The sequence below is a fragment of the Lissotriton vulgaris genome, chromosome 8, assembly GCF_964263255.1.
Source record: "Lissotriton vulgaris chromosome 8, aLisVul1.2, whole genome shotgun sequence".
In the NCBI taxonomy this organism is placed as follows: domain Eukaryota; kingdom Metazoa; phylum Chordata; class Amphibia; order Caudata; family Salamandridae; genus Lissotriton; species Lissotriton vulgaris.
In genome coordinates this window covers 1,327,511,180-1,327,530,347 of record NC_141696.1, presented here as the reverse complement: position 1 = coordinate 1,327,530,347, position 19,168 = coordinate 1,327,511,180, and the positions used below count along the sequence as shown (strand labels likewise).

Here is a 19,168-nt window from a genome sequence, read left to right as displayed (position 1 = left end):
CGTTCGGGGATCGGCTCTAGCCTGGCTTACTTCCTTTTTAGTGGGCCGTACCAAGGCCGTTCGGTTGGAAGGCTTTTCCGCCCCCTCTTGTTTAGTTTCCTGTGGAGTGCCCCAAGGCTCGTCTCTTTCCCCTATCCTTTTCAATCTTTACATATATCCTCTTATTGTTGCGTTACAGGATATGGAGGTCACGGTGTTTAATTATGCCGATGACCTTCAGCTTATTTTTAATCTTTCTTCCTCCCCTGACTCTATTTTTAAGTTCCACTCCCGTTCCCTCTGCTTCTGTGAAACCCTGGGCCTCAAAATCAGCCAAGACCTTTCCATGCGTCCTCAAATCAGCTCGATGGTCTCTTCTTGCTTCCTATCCCTCAGAACCATCCGCAAAATTTCCCGTTACTTCTCTGTTGAAGCCCTCAAACTTATCATCTTGGCAATGATTCTATCCCGCCTGGATTATGGCAATGGCCTGTATGTTGGTATTCCTGCATAGGAGTGCAGTCGCTTGCAGCTCATCCAAAACCAAGCGGCCCGCCTTATCTACATGCTTCTGAAATCGCATCACATTACTCTCCTGCTGAAAAGACACTTCACTGGCTCCCCATATGGGAACGCTCATTATTCAAGATGGGCTGCCTGACTTTTATGTCGCTAGCCGGCACAGCTCCAGACTTCATCAGATCTAAGATCAGGGCCTATGTGCCCGGTAGAAGCCTTTGCTACTCTACCCAGTTCCTCCTTAGCGTTCCTCGCTATCGAAGGAAAAAACTTGGCAGATCCAGATTTTCCATTCTTGCCCCCCTCTTTTGGAACGCACTTCCTCTTGCCATCAGATCCATCTCTACATACATGGAATTTCGTATAGCCCTTAAAACCTCTCTCTTTTCCCGAGCCTATCCATCGTAATTCCCCTTGCTTCCCTCAGGACAGTCTTTCTGCAGCGCCAAGAAACCGCTTGGTAGTAGAGCGCTTTACAAAACTCTTTCAACTTCAACTTCATCACTAAATACAGTGTGTGTCTTGGCTCGGGCTACTTCTACCTTTGGGACTCTTCTATCGGCCACTTCTGAGGGCGCTCGAGTTGACCTCCTTCCTCTTCTCCGTTATGACCGTGATTTGGCGGAATTTACAATCCGCTTGGCCTTGGATACTTTGGATATTTGGGCCGTGTTATGTCTGATTCGGTTGCCCTACGGCGCCATGTTTGTTTGCAGGATGGCGTCTTTCCGGAGAATATTCAGGATCGCCTTGTTAACCTACCCTTTGATGGGGTCCTTTTGTTTGATGCCTATGCCGATTCGGCTGTTCAGCGCCTCCTTACGGGCTTTCATCCTCCACCATAGGTCTGTATTTTGCAGGTCTCCATTTGACATGTTCTGGGGTGGTTATCCTTTTATTTAGTGTTCAACAGTTGCACTATGCTTTTTTTAGGCTGGAGGTAAGCCTACTGTGGCGGTGTTCCACAGGTTGTTTGTGTTCTATCCTCTGACTATTGTTTGCCATAAGAGGTGTTCCCCCGTGGTTCTTGGGGATGTGCCTTACTCCAAGTGGGGTACCTGTATGCTATTGTATAGCTCTGCTGTGCGCCAGGCGGGCAAAGAGGCCCCTTTGGGCTCTCTACATCCATTAACGCCATTGTCTTACTGTTGCACGATGTTCAGTGTTGTGCCTTTTGGCGCTATCTCCTATACGCCATGGGTCTCGCCTTGCTTGAGCCTTGCATTTGTAACTCATTCTCCTCTTTTGGAGGCTTTCAATATATTTCAACACGCTTCAAAACGCGACTACCGCCTGCCAAGGGTGCACTAGGTGGGTTCCTCCTATGGCACTCGTAGTTGCGTGGTTGTAGCTCGCCCCCTTTGCTAAATACATACTTATCTATGGATTGCCCGTGGGGTATCCCCTTTCTACTTCTCCACCTCTTGTCGCTACTGCAAAGTCTAGTCCTATGTCTCCGTGTTTCAAGGAGCAATTGAGTGCTTGTACTCGAGCTTGCCTCGTTCTGCACGGCGGTGTCTTTTCTAGTACGTTTAAGTTCACTTCTGTACCTTTTCCTGCATCTTCTGCATTGAGGGTTCCTTGCGTTCCACTCCCTGGGGTGGCCTCCCCGCTTCACAATGCTTCTTTCTTGGTGTTCATATACTAAACAGCCCCACTCTTCTCTGGGGGTGGATTTCCTCTCACAGTCGGAGGAAGTGGTCTGGAGAGCCGAGGTTCTTCTCAACAGTTGTGCGTGTTCCTATTCACAGCTCCTATTGGTACTTTCGGTGCCTCTGCGGCAACTCCCTTCAGATGTGTCTTTTTCACTGAGTGTCACCTTACTCTGTCTCCTGTACCTGCGGGACAGCTCCTCTGATGCAGGTCGTCCCAGGTGCTGCAACCTGCTTCTCTGTATTTCGTGGGTGAGTTCTCACCTCGGCCTTCAAGCTGACTCGTTGGGCAGTTCCATGCTCATTTTAGCTTTGCCACTTTGTTGCCTCCGTGGCTGTCTGCTCTGTGCATGTTTTAGTTGTGGTCCGCTTCAGCGTGCCTCCGGGTGATGCTGTTCGCCCCTGTCACCCCTTTTGGTGACTAGATATGCACTTGGCGTGTGTTCTATTACCGCCTGTACTTCTAAAATGTTGCTCAGTTCCTGCCTCTTGCCCTTCGCTTCCTGGATGTGGCCTCTCTGACCTCCCTTGCGTGGGCTAGCCAGGTAGGCTGTAGTTAAATTTCTTCATGTTAGCCTCTAGCTTTCGTTGGTGTCCACTTAGTGCACCATTGAGCTGGGAGTAGTCCTTCTTCCTCCTCGTTCTGGACTCTCTCTTCTGTTCTGGGATATGGCTAGTGCTGTATATGCATCTCATACTCAAACGGGTATGGTGTCACGCCATTCTGGCAGTTTGGGATGCCTTGTCTTTTGATCTTCGAGCCAGTTGGGTTGCTGTCTAGCTGTTCCGCCACATCCTTCCCCATAGTCCGTCACTCTGTTGCCGGCTCAGTGCTTCGGGCACTTTCTGTTGTTCTGTCGCAGACCCACCTCCCCCTTGGGGTATGGCTGTGGTATCTATGCTAAGTTAAGGAATCTGCAGCTAGATGTCTCTATTAGATGTACGAGTTACTTACCTTCGGTGACAATGTATCTGGTAGAGACGTTGTGTAGCCGCAGATTCCTTAACACCCACCCATCCTCCCCATTCTGCGAGGACCTTGCGGTGGGCTTCTCCACTTTGCCTCCTTTCAGTTGCCATTGGTTTTCATACAGGGTGCTCACATGGTTACACCCCTTTTTAAAAATTGCCATATGCGGCTGCCTCCCTCCAGGTGGCTTCTTTCACCATCATCAGGAGATTTTCTTCTTCTCCTGTTGCCTTCCCTCCCTCCTGCCTTCTCCATTGAGTTATGGCTATTGTCTCCTCTATAGGCCTGCGCCTTTTGGGGATCTGCTGGACTAATTTCGGCCTTTCTTTTTCTATAGGGGAAGTGCTATTCTTTTTAAACCTTCTCGCAGTAGACTGTTGTTCTTCCTGTGCCCCTTCCTTGTTGGCCGGCACAGTTCTACGTGGTAATAGCAATTTACCTTTGTCTGTTGGGATATTCTTCCCTTGTTACTCGCTTTGCGGGGTTCTTCGTAAGAGCTTGCTCTGCCTTTACTTCTTCACTTATATGGAGACAGTGGCTGACACTGTCTTTTATGATGGTGTTTTGCACCATCTGCCTTCTTTCTTTTATGGATTTTTTATCCTTCGGACACTGTTCCCATACTTTCACAGTTTTGTTTGTGGCTCTGCGTTGTGCCACGGGAAAGTTTCTCTAAAGAAAACTGACATCAGCACGCCAGGAGGGACTTATATGCAGACGTCACATATGTGAATGACGTCAGGGCAGGGTCATTTGGTGCCGTCCCCTGGGGCACAGAGGTGCTGCTGCTGCAAAAATTGCCGTATCCGGTCTGACGCATGGGGATATTCTAAGTTAAGGAATCTGTGGCTAGACAACGTCTCTACCAGATACATCGTCACCGAAGGTAAGTAACTCGTACGTTACTTGAATGTGGTTATCCCATACGCTTGGTGAGACTGTCTGCTAAGAGAGCATTGTACTGCCCGCGTAGGACTCCACTAACTCTTCAGCCAAACAGGAATCCAACAGATTTGTCTGCGTCACTACTTTCTCTCAAAGTTCGAATGCCATCTCCAAAGGCTTTAAAGAAAACTGGCATATTTTAGCAGCTTAGGTCGTTGCATTTGAACCACATATGTTTGCTTACAAGCAGGGAGAAATTCAAAAGACCATCTTGTCTGCACAGCGATACCATCTCCCAGACCTACTCACACCATTACTAAGCGTTGGGGCCTTCACACATGAAAGGGCACTGCAAATGCAGACAATGTGATGTGTGTTCTTTTTTCACTGGAACAAAGGAATTTACAAATCAACATTTCACTGCATCTTTGAGCATTTTCTCAAATGCACTTTCTGTCCTTGTACCCTATTGTACATTGGCCAAACAACACAAAGAATAAGGATTCACATATGGCAGCATAGAAATCCCATCAGATGCAAGGTCCTCACTGCCCTTCTAGAGTCACATTGTTTAGAGTTTTTGGAACATTGTGAGGATAACTTACGGTGGCAAGTGATCACCACCATTTCCACCCCTGAGAGAGGAGGCAACTTCAAATCCCTATTAAACAAGGAGGATTTGCGCTGGATTCTACGTTTGTACACTATAAGCACAGACCCAAATTGTGAGCTAGATTGGACATCCTCAATTTAAAATGAACTCTCCTCATACAGAAACTGTATGGACTGTCAAATCTTGTTGCTGTTGCCTTTTATGTTCTTTTCACAATGTGCATAAGTGTTTATTGCATTTTCTCTCATTTTCATATTTTACTGCCCTGAGTATTTTGATGTAAGTGTTCTGCTGTTTTATTTTAGGTTTGTCAATATAATTTAAACCATTCCAAAATGGCACAAGTTACTCCTCCTTTTTCTATCCTTTGGCCTAGTACATCTTCATTTCAGTTCTTGCTTTTTCCTCTTTTTCTATCGCCTTAACCGTCATGTTGCCAGGTGACAGTCTCACTTGAAAACTCATTGACCTGAATGGACTCCTCTACCAGCATGTCTCAATTTTGGGCCGATTCTAGCCTGTGAAGGAATCTGTCAGTCAACCTTGAGACCCAGACCCCACACACTGAAAGCTCTTCTCATTGGGGGCTGATTGGAGCCCTCCCCCATGGGTATATAGTGCATGCCAGTGCCTCTCATACTACTGCACACTCTCTCTTTCACTAGTATTCGCCATTATGAGCGTGTTAAGCAGTTTCTCTTTCCATTCTTTTTATGTATGCCATTCTCTGCAATCCTGTTCTTGAGGCTTGTCACCAGGACCCTCTCCTTTGACAACTGCATTACTCTTCGTAATGAAAGTACGGTCTCATAAGTATTGTCTATGCCTTGTACTGGCTCACTTTCCTTTTGCTTACCTTCACTTGGATCACCCATTCTCTATTATTTTTTCAGCTCTCTCTCCGGCTCGTTGTATTCCTCTGAGTTCTTATGATGATCCCGCCATTTCTATTGAGACCAAAACGGTGTCAACTTTAAAAACTCTGACCCTATAGGATTGTTGAGAACTTGCTGTAATGGGCCATGCTGTTCATTTTTTAGTGATACACTTGTTGATCATGATTTATCACTTGAGTGTATCACCTGAAAAGAGAGCACCGAGCATATTTGGGTTGCATCAATATTCACTGTGCCGCTACGTGTCTTGAAATGGTTTTTCAGAAATTCCTTTGAATACATTTGGTTCTTTTCATGAAAAGTATTGTTACTATGGCCAGTGTGGTTTTGTTATAGCTATTATGCCAGGGCCCCAGTGATCCTTGGGCCTCACTTGTTGAAATATCAGCAAATATTGGTATTCATGCCTGCATTCTACTTCCGGTTATTTTGATGTGTCTAAGTGAACAGTAAATTTATTGTGCTGATTGTCCATACGACATTCTAATTTTGCTATTAATATTCCATAGGAATCGGGGAATACTGAATTGAGAATCAAATCTTTGATCAACTTGCTAAAGCATACAGTCTACGAATATGTCTGTCGATCATTGTTCAAGGTAATGTTTGTTGATTCTATTAAATCATTAATTTTCTCTCATTGTGGTGCATGCTCAAAACATACATTAAGTGTGACAAATAAATAACACAAGTTTTTAATAACTACCTTGCATATGTTTTGTATCTTTTTACTCTTCTGACATGTAGACGAACATCCTCTATAGTTTAATGTGTTGGTTTTCTGAACCTTCAACCCATGACCATGAACGAGATTGTTCAGAGTTGTTGGTGTGAAGCTAATTACGTTGTTTGGATGAAGCAGATTCTGTTGCTCATTTAATTGGATCTTTTATCAGCTTGAAAATACATGTATAGCTCTTCTCATTGGGCTGTTCTTCAGATGTTGGCTACAGGCTGATGCACGTCCCCTTGATGGGGAATAGCTATTTGGACAGAGAGCCAAAGCAGTCTGAAGACGTTTTACGACCAGCATGGTAACATCTGCTGATTAAGGCTGTCAGTATCATTGCTCTCTTCCTCACTTTTTCATTAATTTATAGGTGCTGGGAAGAAGGAGAAAGAGGTGAGACAAAAGACTGTTACAAAATTAGAGACCTGTTGCCACCCCAATAAACCTTTGATGCAAAACCGCTTTGATGTTGTGTGCTTTCAGATTTCCTCTTCTGTGGTAGGCAGCGTGAGAATGCTTCTCTACCAGAAAGTAATTGAAAAAGTACTAAAATGATAAAAGGAACATTTGTCATTCACATATATTTTCTATACCCACCCTGAAAAAAGGATCTATACCCAAACCTGGACAACTAGTTTCAGTTAGCTGAGAGAGCAGACTTTCATATTAGACCTGGGAAATGTGTCTATCCCATATATTTTCTAGCCCCACCTCGCAAATATACAGGCAGAAAGGATGTAATTTGCAATCTGGATTTCAAAACAGCTGTAACATTTACTTCAGCCAATACCCCAAACTCTGCCTGATTTTTTTTTATGGTGGTCATGAATGGAAAGTGTTCTCTGGGCACTATTTTGGCCCACTATCCCGGCTGCCTCAGGTCACCTTGGTTACAACTTCATCATGAACTTTACTAGAAGTCACCAATAATTTCTAGATTAAATTAATCTTATATCAATTTATGTTAAGAGGCTTTTTGAACATGTCTTCACAATCCCACTAAGGATTGCTGCCTTTACTCCCCTGTACATGTTCCAGCATTGTGTCATTTAGTCGGGTTTTAGTGTGGAGGGACAGCTACTGAACCTCTTGTAAATGATTCACAGAAATCATGGTTTGTTTGCTTCTTATCGAGTCATCAGGAAGATATGAAATGCTTATATAGAATTAGCCTTAATAAGAATGAGTTACTTATCTTTAGAAACATTTCTAATCAGCATTGTATGGTGCAGTACATTTTGTACTGCTAACTATGTTATAAATAATGTGCTCTGTCAGGGTTTTCTGTTCCCTTGTTTCAATTCCATAAGATGAAAAGCTTGAATTATCATTAGTGGTGTGGGTGTTACCTCTGCATTGTAGGAATTTTCATTTCCAGTGACATCGGGAGCATTGTAGGAGCATGTCAATGTTTTTTCTGCCCTTTTGTGAGGGCTAGTTTCTCTTTAAAGTTTAGTCTTTCATATAGACATTTCTAAGTGTGGAATCTGCACATAGATACTCTGATGCATGGGTCTGAAACACTTCTATTTTCCAGGGTCTGGAGCTCACTGTCCTGGTTGCATCTACATCCATGGCAAGATCATGTGATAGGTATTGTAGAATAAGCTAAGCAGCAAACTCATCACGTGGAAGGCACTCTGTAAATCACTGTGTTTCTGCCATCAGTTGCCTTACTTAAGTTACATTGCCTGTTATAGGGCACCTAACAAAGAAGTCTCAACCAGATGCTTGGTAACACCCAAATTCCACCAATAAACTTATTGCCAAAGAGGAATCAAGGGCTCTGTATTATGTGGTTCACAGAAATGCTACACTGTTAAACATAGAGCCAACACAGTGTTTTCCTTTGTCTGAGAGCTTCTAGTGTCTGTATTGCAAAATGGGCCTAGCACAGTCCAAATCTTTTGATAATGTCTCCATCCATGGTTCCTCATGCAGCTATTAAACATGGGGATAGTGGAATTAACAAAAAATATGTGCCTCATAGGTGCTAGAAAGAGAACCCTGAAGAAAGTAATCGGAAGGGAAAAGAAATGGGTGATACATTTGGAAAATCATTTACCATATGAATGTGGTTCTGCAAGTAGGTCAAAAGTAACAGCAGGAGACTAGACAGGAAGCAGATGCAGATAGCTCCCTGGATTCAGAAGCAGATTTGTGGCATTTTAGAGGAAAAATTCTATTCCTTTGAGAATCAAAATCAAAATTAGACAGGCTCGCTGGAGTAATGGAACAGCCTCAATTTAAAAGATAATGCTGCATGTTCTTCCTTGTGTCTGTCAGTTAACAACTATTGCCTGATTAGTCAGAACGTGTGTAACATGTAGGAGGTTTTTAAAAGACTACAATGGTAAGGAAAATGTGCATTCATGATTCAATTAATCTCTTCAGTATTCTGAGCATATGTCCATTCTGAATGAGAAGGCAATACGAGACAACAGTTTCCTATTCTATGTTCAATTTCAGTTGGATTTAATGTTTATATTCCATAAAAACTTGGACATTTCTGCATATCAGTCAGAAACATTTAAAAGTGCTTACTTGTTGTTTCTTACATTTGGGAAATGTGCAGCACCTCAAAATCTGGAATATTACCCCCCCCCCCCCCCCCCCCACCTGATTAAGCGTCAGTGACCACTTTCTCTGTGGAAGAGAAAGAAAGTTTGTAATTTTGCAACTGCCTTGTTCCGTGGTTAACCACCTTGCCACCTCTTGCTTTGCTTCCATATTAGCATATTCCTCTCACTGGTGAAAGAGAAATGATAGGACATTATTTTCACTACTCCCCATGACCAACCGCACCACATCCTGCCTCGCTCCTTCTAAGTACCTACTACATTTGTGTGTGTAAAAGAAAGAAAGGTTGTGTGGCTACACCTGTCTCCCTCCATGACCAATCCTATTCTGACTAGGTAGCTCTCTTTAAAACCTGAAACCCCTTCTTTCAGACCTGTCCGATGTGTGTTGAACCCATACTTTATGTGCAACCTATAAAGAGGACGTTGACGTTCTGGTGTTAAACCTGACATCTTTGGCGTGGTTTCCCCTGACTTTCTGCCTTCTGACCTGATGTTTTGCTGACTTCATTTTCGCTGGCTTTAGGATTCTGGGAACTTTACCACTGCTAACCGGTGCTAAAGTGCATATGCTCTGTACTCAAAACATGGTAACATTGGCTTATCCACAATTGGCATATTTAATTTACCTATCCGTCCCTATTAAAGTGCAAAATATATGTCCAGGACCTGTAAATTAAATGCTACTAGTGGCCAGCAGCACTGATTATGCCACCCACTTCAGTAGCCCTGTAAACATGACTCAGGCCTGCCTCTGTAGAGACTGTATGTTTTAGACTGCCCTTTCGACCTGGCATTTGACCTTAATGCCAAGCCCAAACCTTCCCTTTTTTTCCTACGTCACCCCTAAGGTAGGCTCAAGGCAGCCCTGTGGGCAGGGTGTAGTGTATTTACAAGGTTGGACATGTACTTTTGAGTTTTACATGTCCTGGTAGTGAAAAATGGTTACATTCGTATTTCACTACTGCTAGACCTATCTCTCTCATAACATTGGGATTACCTGAAAACATTTTTTGAGTGTAATTTCCAATTAGGAAAAGATAGGGATTTGGAGTTCGGCATCTCTGGACTCAAAATTAAAAATCACAACTTATGGTGAAATCGGATTTTAAATTGGAAGTCTGAAAATGCCACATCTGAAAGAGACACGTTAGTGATGAATTCCTTACCTTAGAATATCCCCAGGCGTCAGACTGGATCTAGAAACTTTTGCGTAGCAGTACCCTTGCGCGTCGGTAGGCGTCGTCTGCGGCTCCGCGTCCGTCGTCGGCGTCGTGGGCGCCGTGATGACATCGTCGGAGTACTTAGACGCCGCCTCCGCGTGCTGACGTCAGTTCTTCTTTTTTCCGCGCCAGCCAGCGCAGATCTGGAAAAGAGCAGTTCCCTAGTCAATTTTTGACTAACTTTTGGTGATCTTTTTGATCCTTTCGAAGTCTAACGACTCCGACGGTGCCGTAGGGATGCCCGGCTTCAAGCATTGTGAAGATTGCGACCGCACCATGTCGGTTACGGATCCTCACCACCAGTGCCTGACGTGTTTGGGCGTCGACCACGACGACGAGGCCTGCCCCGACTGTCGGGCCCTTTCGAGGAAGGCCAGGCAGGAGCGGTCCCGCAGGCGGCTCGAACTCCGGCAGTCGGCCCGCGCCGCGTGAGGTCCCAGTCCCACGGGAGGTCGAGGGACAGGTCGCGGGGACGGAGCCGTCAAAGCTCTGGGAGTCTGCACCACTCCTCCGGGTCCAAGTCGTCAGGTAAGAAACACAAGAAGTCGAAGAGGCATCATCGCTCTTCTGACTCCCCCCCGACGCTCGCGTGACACTGCCGGGGGTTCGGGTGACACCGCCCACGCGACTCCTCGGGAGTCGCGGGCGTCGCGTCCGGCCCCATACCCTCCTGTCCCTGGGCTGAACGGGACGCCGGAGGAGATTGAGCGTTTCCTCATGGCCATGAGGTCCCTTTCTCCTCCGACGGGTTCCGCGGTTCCTCCGGGCCCAGCCAACCCGTCAGGGGGCCCTAGTGGGTCGGGGGCTTCGGCCCCGACGCCGCCGGCGCCTTCGGGCCCGACACCGCAGGGCCCCACGATCCTGACACCGCCGGTGCCCTCGGGCCCGACGCCGCAGGGAACAGCGGCACCGGCGCCGCCGGCGCCTTCGGGCCTGGCACCACAGGACGCCGCTGGGACTTCTTCGGGCTCTGGATCGTCACGGGTGGACCTTACGACCCCCCCCCGGCGTCGGTCATGTGTGGTGTCACCTCCGGCGCCGTCCTCGGGCGGCGCCGTCCCCGATACCTCCTTGCTTCGTTTCCGGCGTCGGGACGGCGCCTATCGGCACCGCACCCGACGCCGTTTGGAGATTTTTACTTCTATGAACCGACTTCATACACTTACAACCCTGAGTCTCAGGAGATAGGTGATGAGGAGGATTGGGAGGGGTCTGAGGACCCTCTGACCAAGGATTGTCAGTCTGATATGGACTGGGCAGGAGACCTTGGGGAGGCCAGTGGCCTGGACACCTCTCCAGACACTGGGTTTGTCTCTCCTCCTACCGTGGCTTCGGAGGAGGGAGCTACCTATGGTGTGGTGATGATGAGGGCAGCCAAGGCCTTGGGCCTTAAGCTCCCCGTCGCGGCTGTGAGGACTAACCTCCTCACAGAGGTCCTTAAGCCGCAGGCATGCTCAATGGAGCCACTGCTGCCGTTTAATGAGGCCTTGACCGACGTTCTTCTGGGCACTTGGACCAGGCCCGCTACGGGTTCGCCCGTAGATAGGAACGTGGCCAGACGCCACCGCCCGGCTCCGGGCGACCCATGTTTCCTGTCCTCCCTCCCCACCCGAGAGTCTGGTCATCCAGGCCTCTAATTCCCAGACCGCATTCCCGCCGGCCCCGCCGGACAGGGAATCCAAGAGGTACGAGAATTATGGAAAGAAGATATTCTCATCCCTTAGTTTGGGACTGCGGTCTTCCAACACCGCATTCCTCTTGGGCCGCTACACCCACTCTCTGTGGGAGACGGTGGCGGAAGTGCTGCCATAGTGCCAGTTGGAGGTAAGGGCCAAACTCGGCCAAGCCCTTGTGGAGGGCCGGGACGCAGTATTTCATCAGGTGTGGGCTGGATACTACTGACTCGCTAGGCAGAGCGATGGCTACGACAGTGGCGGTCAGACGCCACGCCTGGCTGAAATCCGCCAATTTTTCCGGCAGACGTCCAGAACACTCTGATGGACATGCCGTTCGATGGCCGTCGCCTCTTTGGCGACAAGGCAGACCACGCGCTTGAGCGCTTTAAGGACTCCAGGGCTACGGTCAAGTCCTTGGACCTCCCGGCCCGCGCCAGCAAACGGGTGCCTTTCGCTCCTTTCGTGGCCAAGGAAGGGGCGTCCCCACACGTGCCGCCAGCCACTCGCCGCAGACTATCGTCCAGCGCGGCGGCGGCCGTGGAAACTGCCGCGGAGGTGGTCGGGGAACCAGGCGGTGTCAGTCCACACCTGCCCCCGCGGCATCCACCTCTAAACCCTCCTAGTCCGTGCTTTTCGGCCCATGTGAGGCCAGTGGGAGGCAGGGTTCGCCATCACCACTCTCACTGGCGCACTGTCACTTCGGACAGGTCGGTGCTGCAGATCGTCCGGAGGGACTACTCCCTCCCCTTCGAGACGACCCCTCAAGCCATGCCACCGCAACACCACCGCGTATCGGGGGATCACTTGCGGCTTCTGCAGGAGGAAGTTTCGGCCCTCTTGGCCAAGGGGGCCATCAAGCGCGTTCCTGGGCCAGAAGTAGGACGTGGTTGCTACTCCCACTACTTTCTGGTACCCAAGAAGGGCAAAGGGGGCCTACGCCTATCTTGGATCTGAGGAACGTCAACGGCTTCCTCCGGAAGGAGAAGTTCAAAATGCTGACTCTGGCTCAGGTCTTAGCTGCCCTAGACCCAGGAGACTGGATGGTAGCGTTGGACTTGCAGGACGCGTATTTCCACATCCCCGTCCTGCCGGCCCACTGGCGTTACCCGCGGTTCACGGTAGGCCACGAGCACTTTCAGTTTACCGTGCTCCCCTTCGGCCTTACCAGCGCCCCAAGGGTGTTCACAAAGGTGATGGCGGCGGTCGCAGCTCATCTGCACAGGTTAGGGGTGTCAGTCTTCCCCTACCTAGACGACTGGTTGTTGAAGGCGGGCTCGCCCCAGACAGTCGTCAGCCTCCTCCAGACTACGGCAGATCTCCTGCACCAGCTGGGATTTTCCATCAATGTGCCGAAGTCACACATGTGCCCCTCTCAGAAGCTCCTATTCATCGGAGCGGTTCTCGACTCGGCGCAGTTTCGGGTTTACCCGTCCGAACAGCGGGTTCGGGATATACAGGTTGACGCTGCGGCTTCTGGGGCTGATGGCCTCCTGCATCCTTTTGGTGCATCACGCTCGGTGGCGGATGCGGGCTCTGCAGTGGGACCTGAAGTTTCAGTGGGCCCAGCATCAGGGCAACCTGTCCGACCATGTCCTGATCTCGGAGGGCACTGCGAGACAGCTGCAGTGGTGGCTCACGGAGCACGTGGTTGTGACGAACGCGTCCCTCCAGGGATGGGGTGGCCACATGGGAGAGGCGGAGATCAGAGGCCTCAGGTCTCCGGCGGAGTCCCGGCTCCATATCAATCTGTTGGAGCTGCGGGGATTCGTCTGGCACTGAAGGCATTCCTCCCGTCTGTCCGAGGGAGTGTAGTGCAAGTGTTCACGGACAACACCTCCGCCATGTGGTACTGCAACAAACAGGGCGGGGTGGGGACGTTGACCCTCTGCCAGGAGGCTCTCCGCCTCTGGCAATGGCTGGAACATCAGGGCGTGACTCTGATGGTTCAACACCTGGCAGGTTCTCTGAACGCCAGGGCGGACGAACTCAGCCGACGGTGCTCAATGGATCACGAATGGCGTCTGAACTCGGACGTGGCGCAAGGCCTCTTTCTGCGATGGGGAGAGCCTTGGTTAGATCTATTCGCCACCGAAGAGAACGCGCAATGTCATCAGTTCTGCGCGTTGGAATTTCCAAGGCGGCACTCGCTCGGAGACGCTTTTCGTCGCGAGTGGAGCTGCGGTCTGTTGTACGCCTTTCCGCCTATACCACTTCAGCCCAGAGTGCTGAAGATCAAACGCGACCGGGCACAAGTCATCCTTGTGGCTCCGGACTGGGCATGAAGGTACTGGTATCCCGAGCTACTCAGTATGTCAGTCGATCCCCCGGTTCGTCTGCCTCTTCAGGAGGACCTTCTGTCGCAGCAGCAGGGGAGGGTCCTCCACCCGAACCTGTCCAGTCTCCACCTCCATGCTTGGAGATTGAGCGGCGACAGTTGAGGCCATTTGACTTGCCTCCTGAAGTCTGTAACATCATTCTGTCAGCCAGGCGTCCCTCCACAAAGTCGGTATACGCCTGCAGGTGGAACAAATTTGTGGCATGGTGCACAGCAAAGGCTGTGGATCCCCTTAATGCCCCTCTTTCTCAGGTTCTCCTCTTTCTTCTCTCTCTTGCCCAGCAGGGCTCTGCTCTGGGCACTGTCAAGGGATACCTTTCAGCTCTTTCAGCCTTTCTGAGGCTGCCTGACCAACCTTCTTTGTTCAAGTCCCCTATCGTTAATAGATTCCTGAAAAGCATCACTCATACTTTTCCTCCGGTTCCCTTCGTGATGCCTCAGTGGGACTTGAACCTGGTTCTTACGTTTCTGATGTTCGCTCCCTTTGAGCCACTTCACAACTGTCCTCTTCGCCTTCTTTCTTTGAAGACTGCCTTCCTGGTAGCCATCACCTCTGCCAGGAGAGTGAGTGAGCTCCAGGCTCTATCTTGTAAGCCTCCTTTCCTTTCAGTCCATCCGGACAAGGTTGTGTTACAGGCAAGGCCCTCCTTCCTACCCAAGGTAGTCACGGCCTTCCACATTGGGCAATCCATCACGTTGCCCACCTTCTTTCCGCCTCCCCACCCCTCGAGAGAGGAGGAGAGGCTCCACCGTCTGGACCCAAAACGTGCGCTCTCATTTTATCTGAATCACACACAACAGTTCACGGTGGATGATCAACTCTTTGTGGGATACGCGGGCGCTAAGAATGGGAAATCGGTGCACAAGCGGACCATCTCCCGGTGGATTATCTTGTGCATCCAGGCATGTTACTCCTTGGCTAAGAAGGAACCCCCTGTTGGGCTGAGGGCTCATTCCACCCGAGCCACGGCCACTACAACTGCCTTGGGTGGAGGTGTGCCCTTACGGGACATTTGCCAGGCGGCTACGTGGGCCTCACTGCACACGTTTGCAAGACACTATTGCCTGGACAGTCAAGTCCGGAGGGACGGCTACTTTGGCCGTTCCGTCCTCCAGGACTTTCTGGTGTGATTATTGGTTCGCAGACCCACCACCACGGGGATGGTATTGCTGGGGTATCTATTCTAAGGTAAGGAATCTATCACTAACGTGTCTCTTTCAGATGCACAAGTTACTACTTGTGTAACGATATATCTGTAAGAGACATTAGTTAGTGATAGATTCCTTACCGACCCACCCATCCTCCCCGTTCTGCGAACCGATATCTAGGGTTAAGGTCATCCCCTTTCAGGGCCCTAGTTTCATGGCACCAGTGTTGGTTTTTGGCATGGCTCTGCGCTTCTGGCGCGGAAAAGCTGTGTCTAAGAACTGACGTCAGCACGCGGAGGCGGCGTCTAAGTACTCTGACAACGTCATCACGGCGCCGACGACGGACGCGGAGCCACAGACGAGGCCTACCGACGCGCAAGGGTACTGCTACGCAAAAGTTTCCGGATCCAGTCTGACGCCTGGGGATATTCTAAGGTAAGGAATCTATCACTAACTAATGTCTCTTACAGATATATCGTTACACAAGTAGTAACTTGTGCTTTTAGAACACTGCCATTTTCTTACTTTAACCATTCTGTACGTCTGCCTGTCTCAGAATACTCGTCTGGGTTGGGTGACAGCTGTGGTTTGTGCATTCCCCCTAGACAGTAACACACAAAAGGCAACTGGTGTGTGACATTTGCTTCCTGATGGCCCATCACCAGGCTGATGAGCCTTCCTGAGGTAGATTGGGATGGAGGATGTAGAAAAGTGCCTCTTTTGACATAGTTTAGCCCCTACTTTTTTGTTGATGCTGATGTGATTTCGAATTGTAAGTGTACTTGGTCCCTGCCAACCAGGTTCCCAGTGCCAGATCTCTTTCCCAAAACCTGTACCACTATTGTTACAACTTCCGCCACACCTGTAAGTCCCTTTTAAATGGTACCCCTGATACCTAGGGCTTGGGTATTGAAGAGGATCCACTGGGGCTTCAGCACATATTGTGCCACCCCAGAGACCCCTCACCAAGATCATGCACACTGCGTGTCTTGGTGCATAGAAAACCGAAGTGTCAACATGTCGCACAGTCCTGTGTGCCATGCCCCCATACACTGCATGAGTTATAGGTAAGTCACCCCTACTGCAGGGCTTACATCACTAAGGCAGGGTGTGCTATACCCCATGCTGTGTAAATACCTGCATGAGCAGACATGGCCCTACAATACAAAGTCCATTCTTGGATATTGTAAGTGCACAGGAGAGCCATAGAGATTATATGGTCTGGATGCTCATCATTAAGGGTTTCCTAGCTCCATGATGGCTTCACTGTACCCTAAAATGTTTGGTGCTAAACATTTCGTCTTAATAAAACCTCACAGATGCTAGTGTTGGATTTATTAGTAAATGCACACAGGAGACCCTTTAGAGGGTCCCCTGAAAACCTCCAAGCACCGGTGTGGTCTCTGACTAGTCATAGCTAGCCTGCCACCAACGGACATGCTTCTGACCTCCTGGGGCGATAGCCAGTGCTCTCAGAGGCAGGAAACAAAGCCTTCTCTGGGCAGAGGTGATTCACACCTCCTCCAGGCCAGAAGGGTTTTTCAGAGAGGGAAGATTCAAAAGTGATGCCGCCCTTGAAGTGCAACCCAGACTTAGATGAGCAGGAAAGTACACATTCAGCCATCACCATCCCTAAGGTGATGCAAACACTACTTTTGGAAATTCACCATCTTGAGATGGTGGGAAAATGACCTATCAGGGCTGGATGATGCCCCTTCCCACAGTAAGTGGTAACTTAGAGGGTGTAGACACCGTAAAGGTAGGTAGCCACATTGGCTACTATTTGCCTCCGCCTTTAACAACCCTCAATTTAGTATTTAGGTGGTGTTAGAAACGGGGTTTAAGTTTAAGTTTAAATCACTTCTAAAGCGCACGTACACCTGACGTTTTCATGGCGCTGTGGTTCACTAAGCCTCAATTAGCAGGGGGGTGCCGGGAGACAGAAGAGACTCATTGGGGGAAGGCATGTGAGAAAAGAAAAGTTTTTAATGCTTTTCGAAACAGAGGATATTGAGTGAGGGACCTAAGATGAAACGGAAGTGAGTTCCAGAAAGTGGGGGCGATGGTGGAGAATTTGGAGCCTCCCCATTTTTTTCGACGAAACCGGGGGACAGCCAACAGGTGTTGAGAAGATGATCATAATTCTCTGGCCGGGGTATAGAGTTTTATCTCAGAGGAGATGAAGGCAGGGGCGGATCCTGACTGGGCCTGAAAGGTAATACAACCCATCTTGAACAATGAGCGTTCACGAATAGGGAGCCAATGCAGGGATTTCAGGAGCGGGGTGACATGATGTGACTTGGCCAACTTATAGACTAGTCGAGCGGCCTGGTTCTGAACCAGTTGAAGCCGTCGGACATTGTAGACGGGCATACCACAGTATAAGGCGTTGCCGTAGTCTAATTTAGAGATGACCATAGCCAGTACAATGAGTTTTAGGGCAGGGAAGGAGAAAAAGTGGGATACCTTGCGAATGGTGCGGAGGGAAAGGAAAGAGGAGGACACCACCGAACTCACCTGGGAGTGCAAAGTGAGTCGATCATTGATCTTGAAACCGAGCGCTTTGACGGAAGGAGAGGGGGAAGGGGGAACCCAAGGAAGGGGGCCAAAAGAGAGAGGACCAGGGACTGGCACAGCCACCTGTCAAAACCAGTTCGGTTTTATCCTGGTTTAGTTTCAGGTGGTTGTGGCTCATCCAGTCCCGGATGAAAATCATAGTGGTTTGAAAGTTAGATGTAGAATCATGGGATGAAGAAAGATTGAATATGAGCTGGAGGTCATCCGCATAATTAAATACGGAGACCTGCATTTGTTGGAGGGCGAAAATAAGAGGGGCAATGTAGAGATTGAAAAGTAGTGGGGAAAGGGAGGAACCCTGGGGAACCCCACATGGAACCTTACAGGGCTCAGCCGAGAACTCGCCCAACCGCACTGCTTGGGTGCGGTCCCTCAGGAAGGAGGATAACCAGACCAGGGCTACTCCGCCGGCCCCAGGCGCCCCGACACGGGAGAGCAAGATGGAGTGGTCCACTGTGTCGAAGGCGGCGGACAGGTCGAGGAGGACCAGGGCCTGGGGAAGGTTGGTGTCCATACCTTCTCTAAGGTTGTCAAGCACGGATAGCGCCACAGACTCGGTGGAGTGAGCAGGCCGGAATCCGGCCTGATGGGGGGCCAAAACATGGTTTTCTTCCACAAAGGACGTGAGGGCTCTGGTCACATGCCGTTCCAGTACTTTCCCTAAAAAGGGAAGTAAGGAAATCGGTCGAAAATTGGCAGGAGCAGAGGGGTCAGCGCCAGGTTTTTTTAAGATGGGGAGAATAATGGCTGTTTTTAGAATTGGGAGAACAACGCCCTGAGATAAGGAACAGTTGAGAAAGGAGAGTGGAGGTTGCACACAAGTTGTGAAAATGAGCCTGAGGATGTGTGCAGGACAAGGGTCTAGAGGGGAACCAGATTTAACCAAAGGTAGAAGGGAGAGAAAAGATTCTTCTGTTAAGAGGGGGAATGAGTCAAAACGAGCCTTCGCAGAAGGGCTGGAGGGATTGTGGAAAGAAAAGGAAGGGGGGGAATATTGGCTTTGATTTTTTCAATTTTATCCAAGAAGTAAGTATTCAAGGAATCGCATAGGGACTGTGACGGCGGGGGTTTAAGGGTGGTTCTGTCAGCATAGGCAAGATTGTGAACTATGGAGAAGATTTCTTTAGCCTGGTTATCCGCGGCTAAGATTTTAGAAGAGAAATATTCCGTTTTGGTGGATAAAATGTTTTTTTTGTATTGGGACAAGAGGGAGGTGTACTGGGTTTTGAGGATGGGACAGTATTTGCGTCTCCAGGCACGTTCAGCATGGCAAACTGAAAGTTTCAGCCCCTTGAGTTCCTCACTGAACCAGCGGTTAGAGTCGTTAGGCCGTTTGGAAGAAACTCGCCGGAGGGGAGCGATCGAGTCACAGCCTGACACGAGCC

At 49.3% G+C, this 19,168-nt stretch overlaps 1 protein-coding gene across 3 annotated transcripts in view; it reads left to right on the top strand.

The window, feature by feature from the left end:
• Positions 1-19,168, top strand: part of DYNC2H1 (dynein cytoplasmic 2 heavy chain 1) — a 1,560,829-nt gene that overhangs the window by 1,141,941 nt on the left and 399,720 nt on the right. For all 3 annotated transcript variants that reach the window (XM_086935265.1, XM_086935264.1, XM_086935263.1), the window contains one exon: positions 6,024-6,113. In XM_086935265.1, the coding sequence (XP_086791391.1) occupies positions 6,024-6,113 (90 nt within the window). The remainder of the gene's footprint in view (positions 1-6,023; positions 6,114-19,168) is intronic.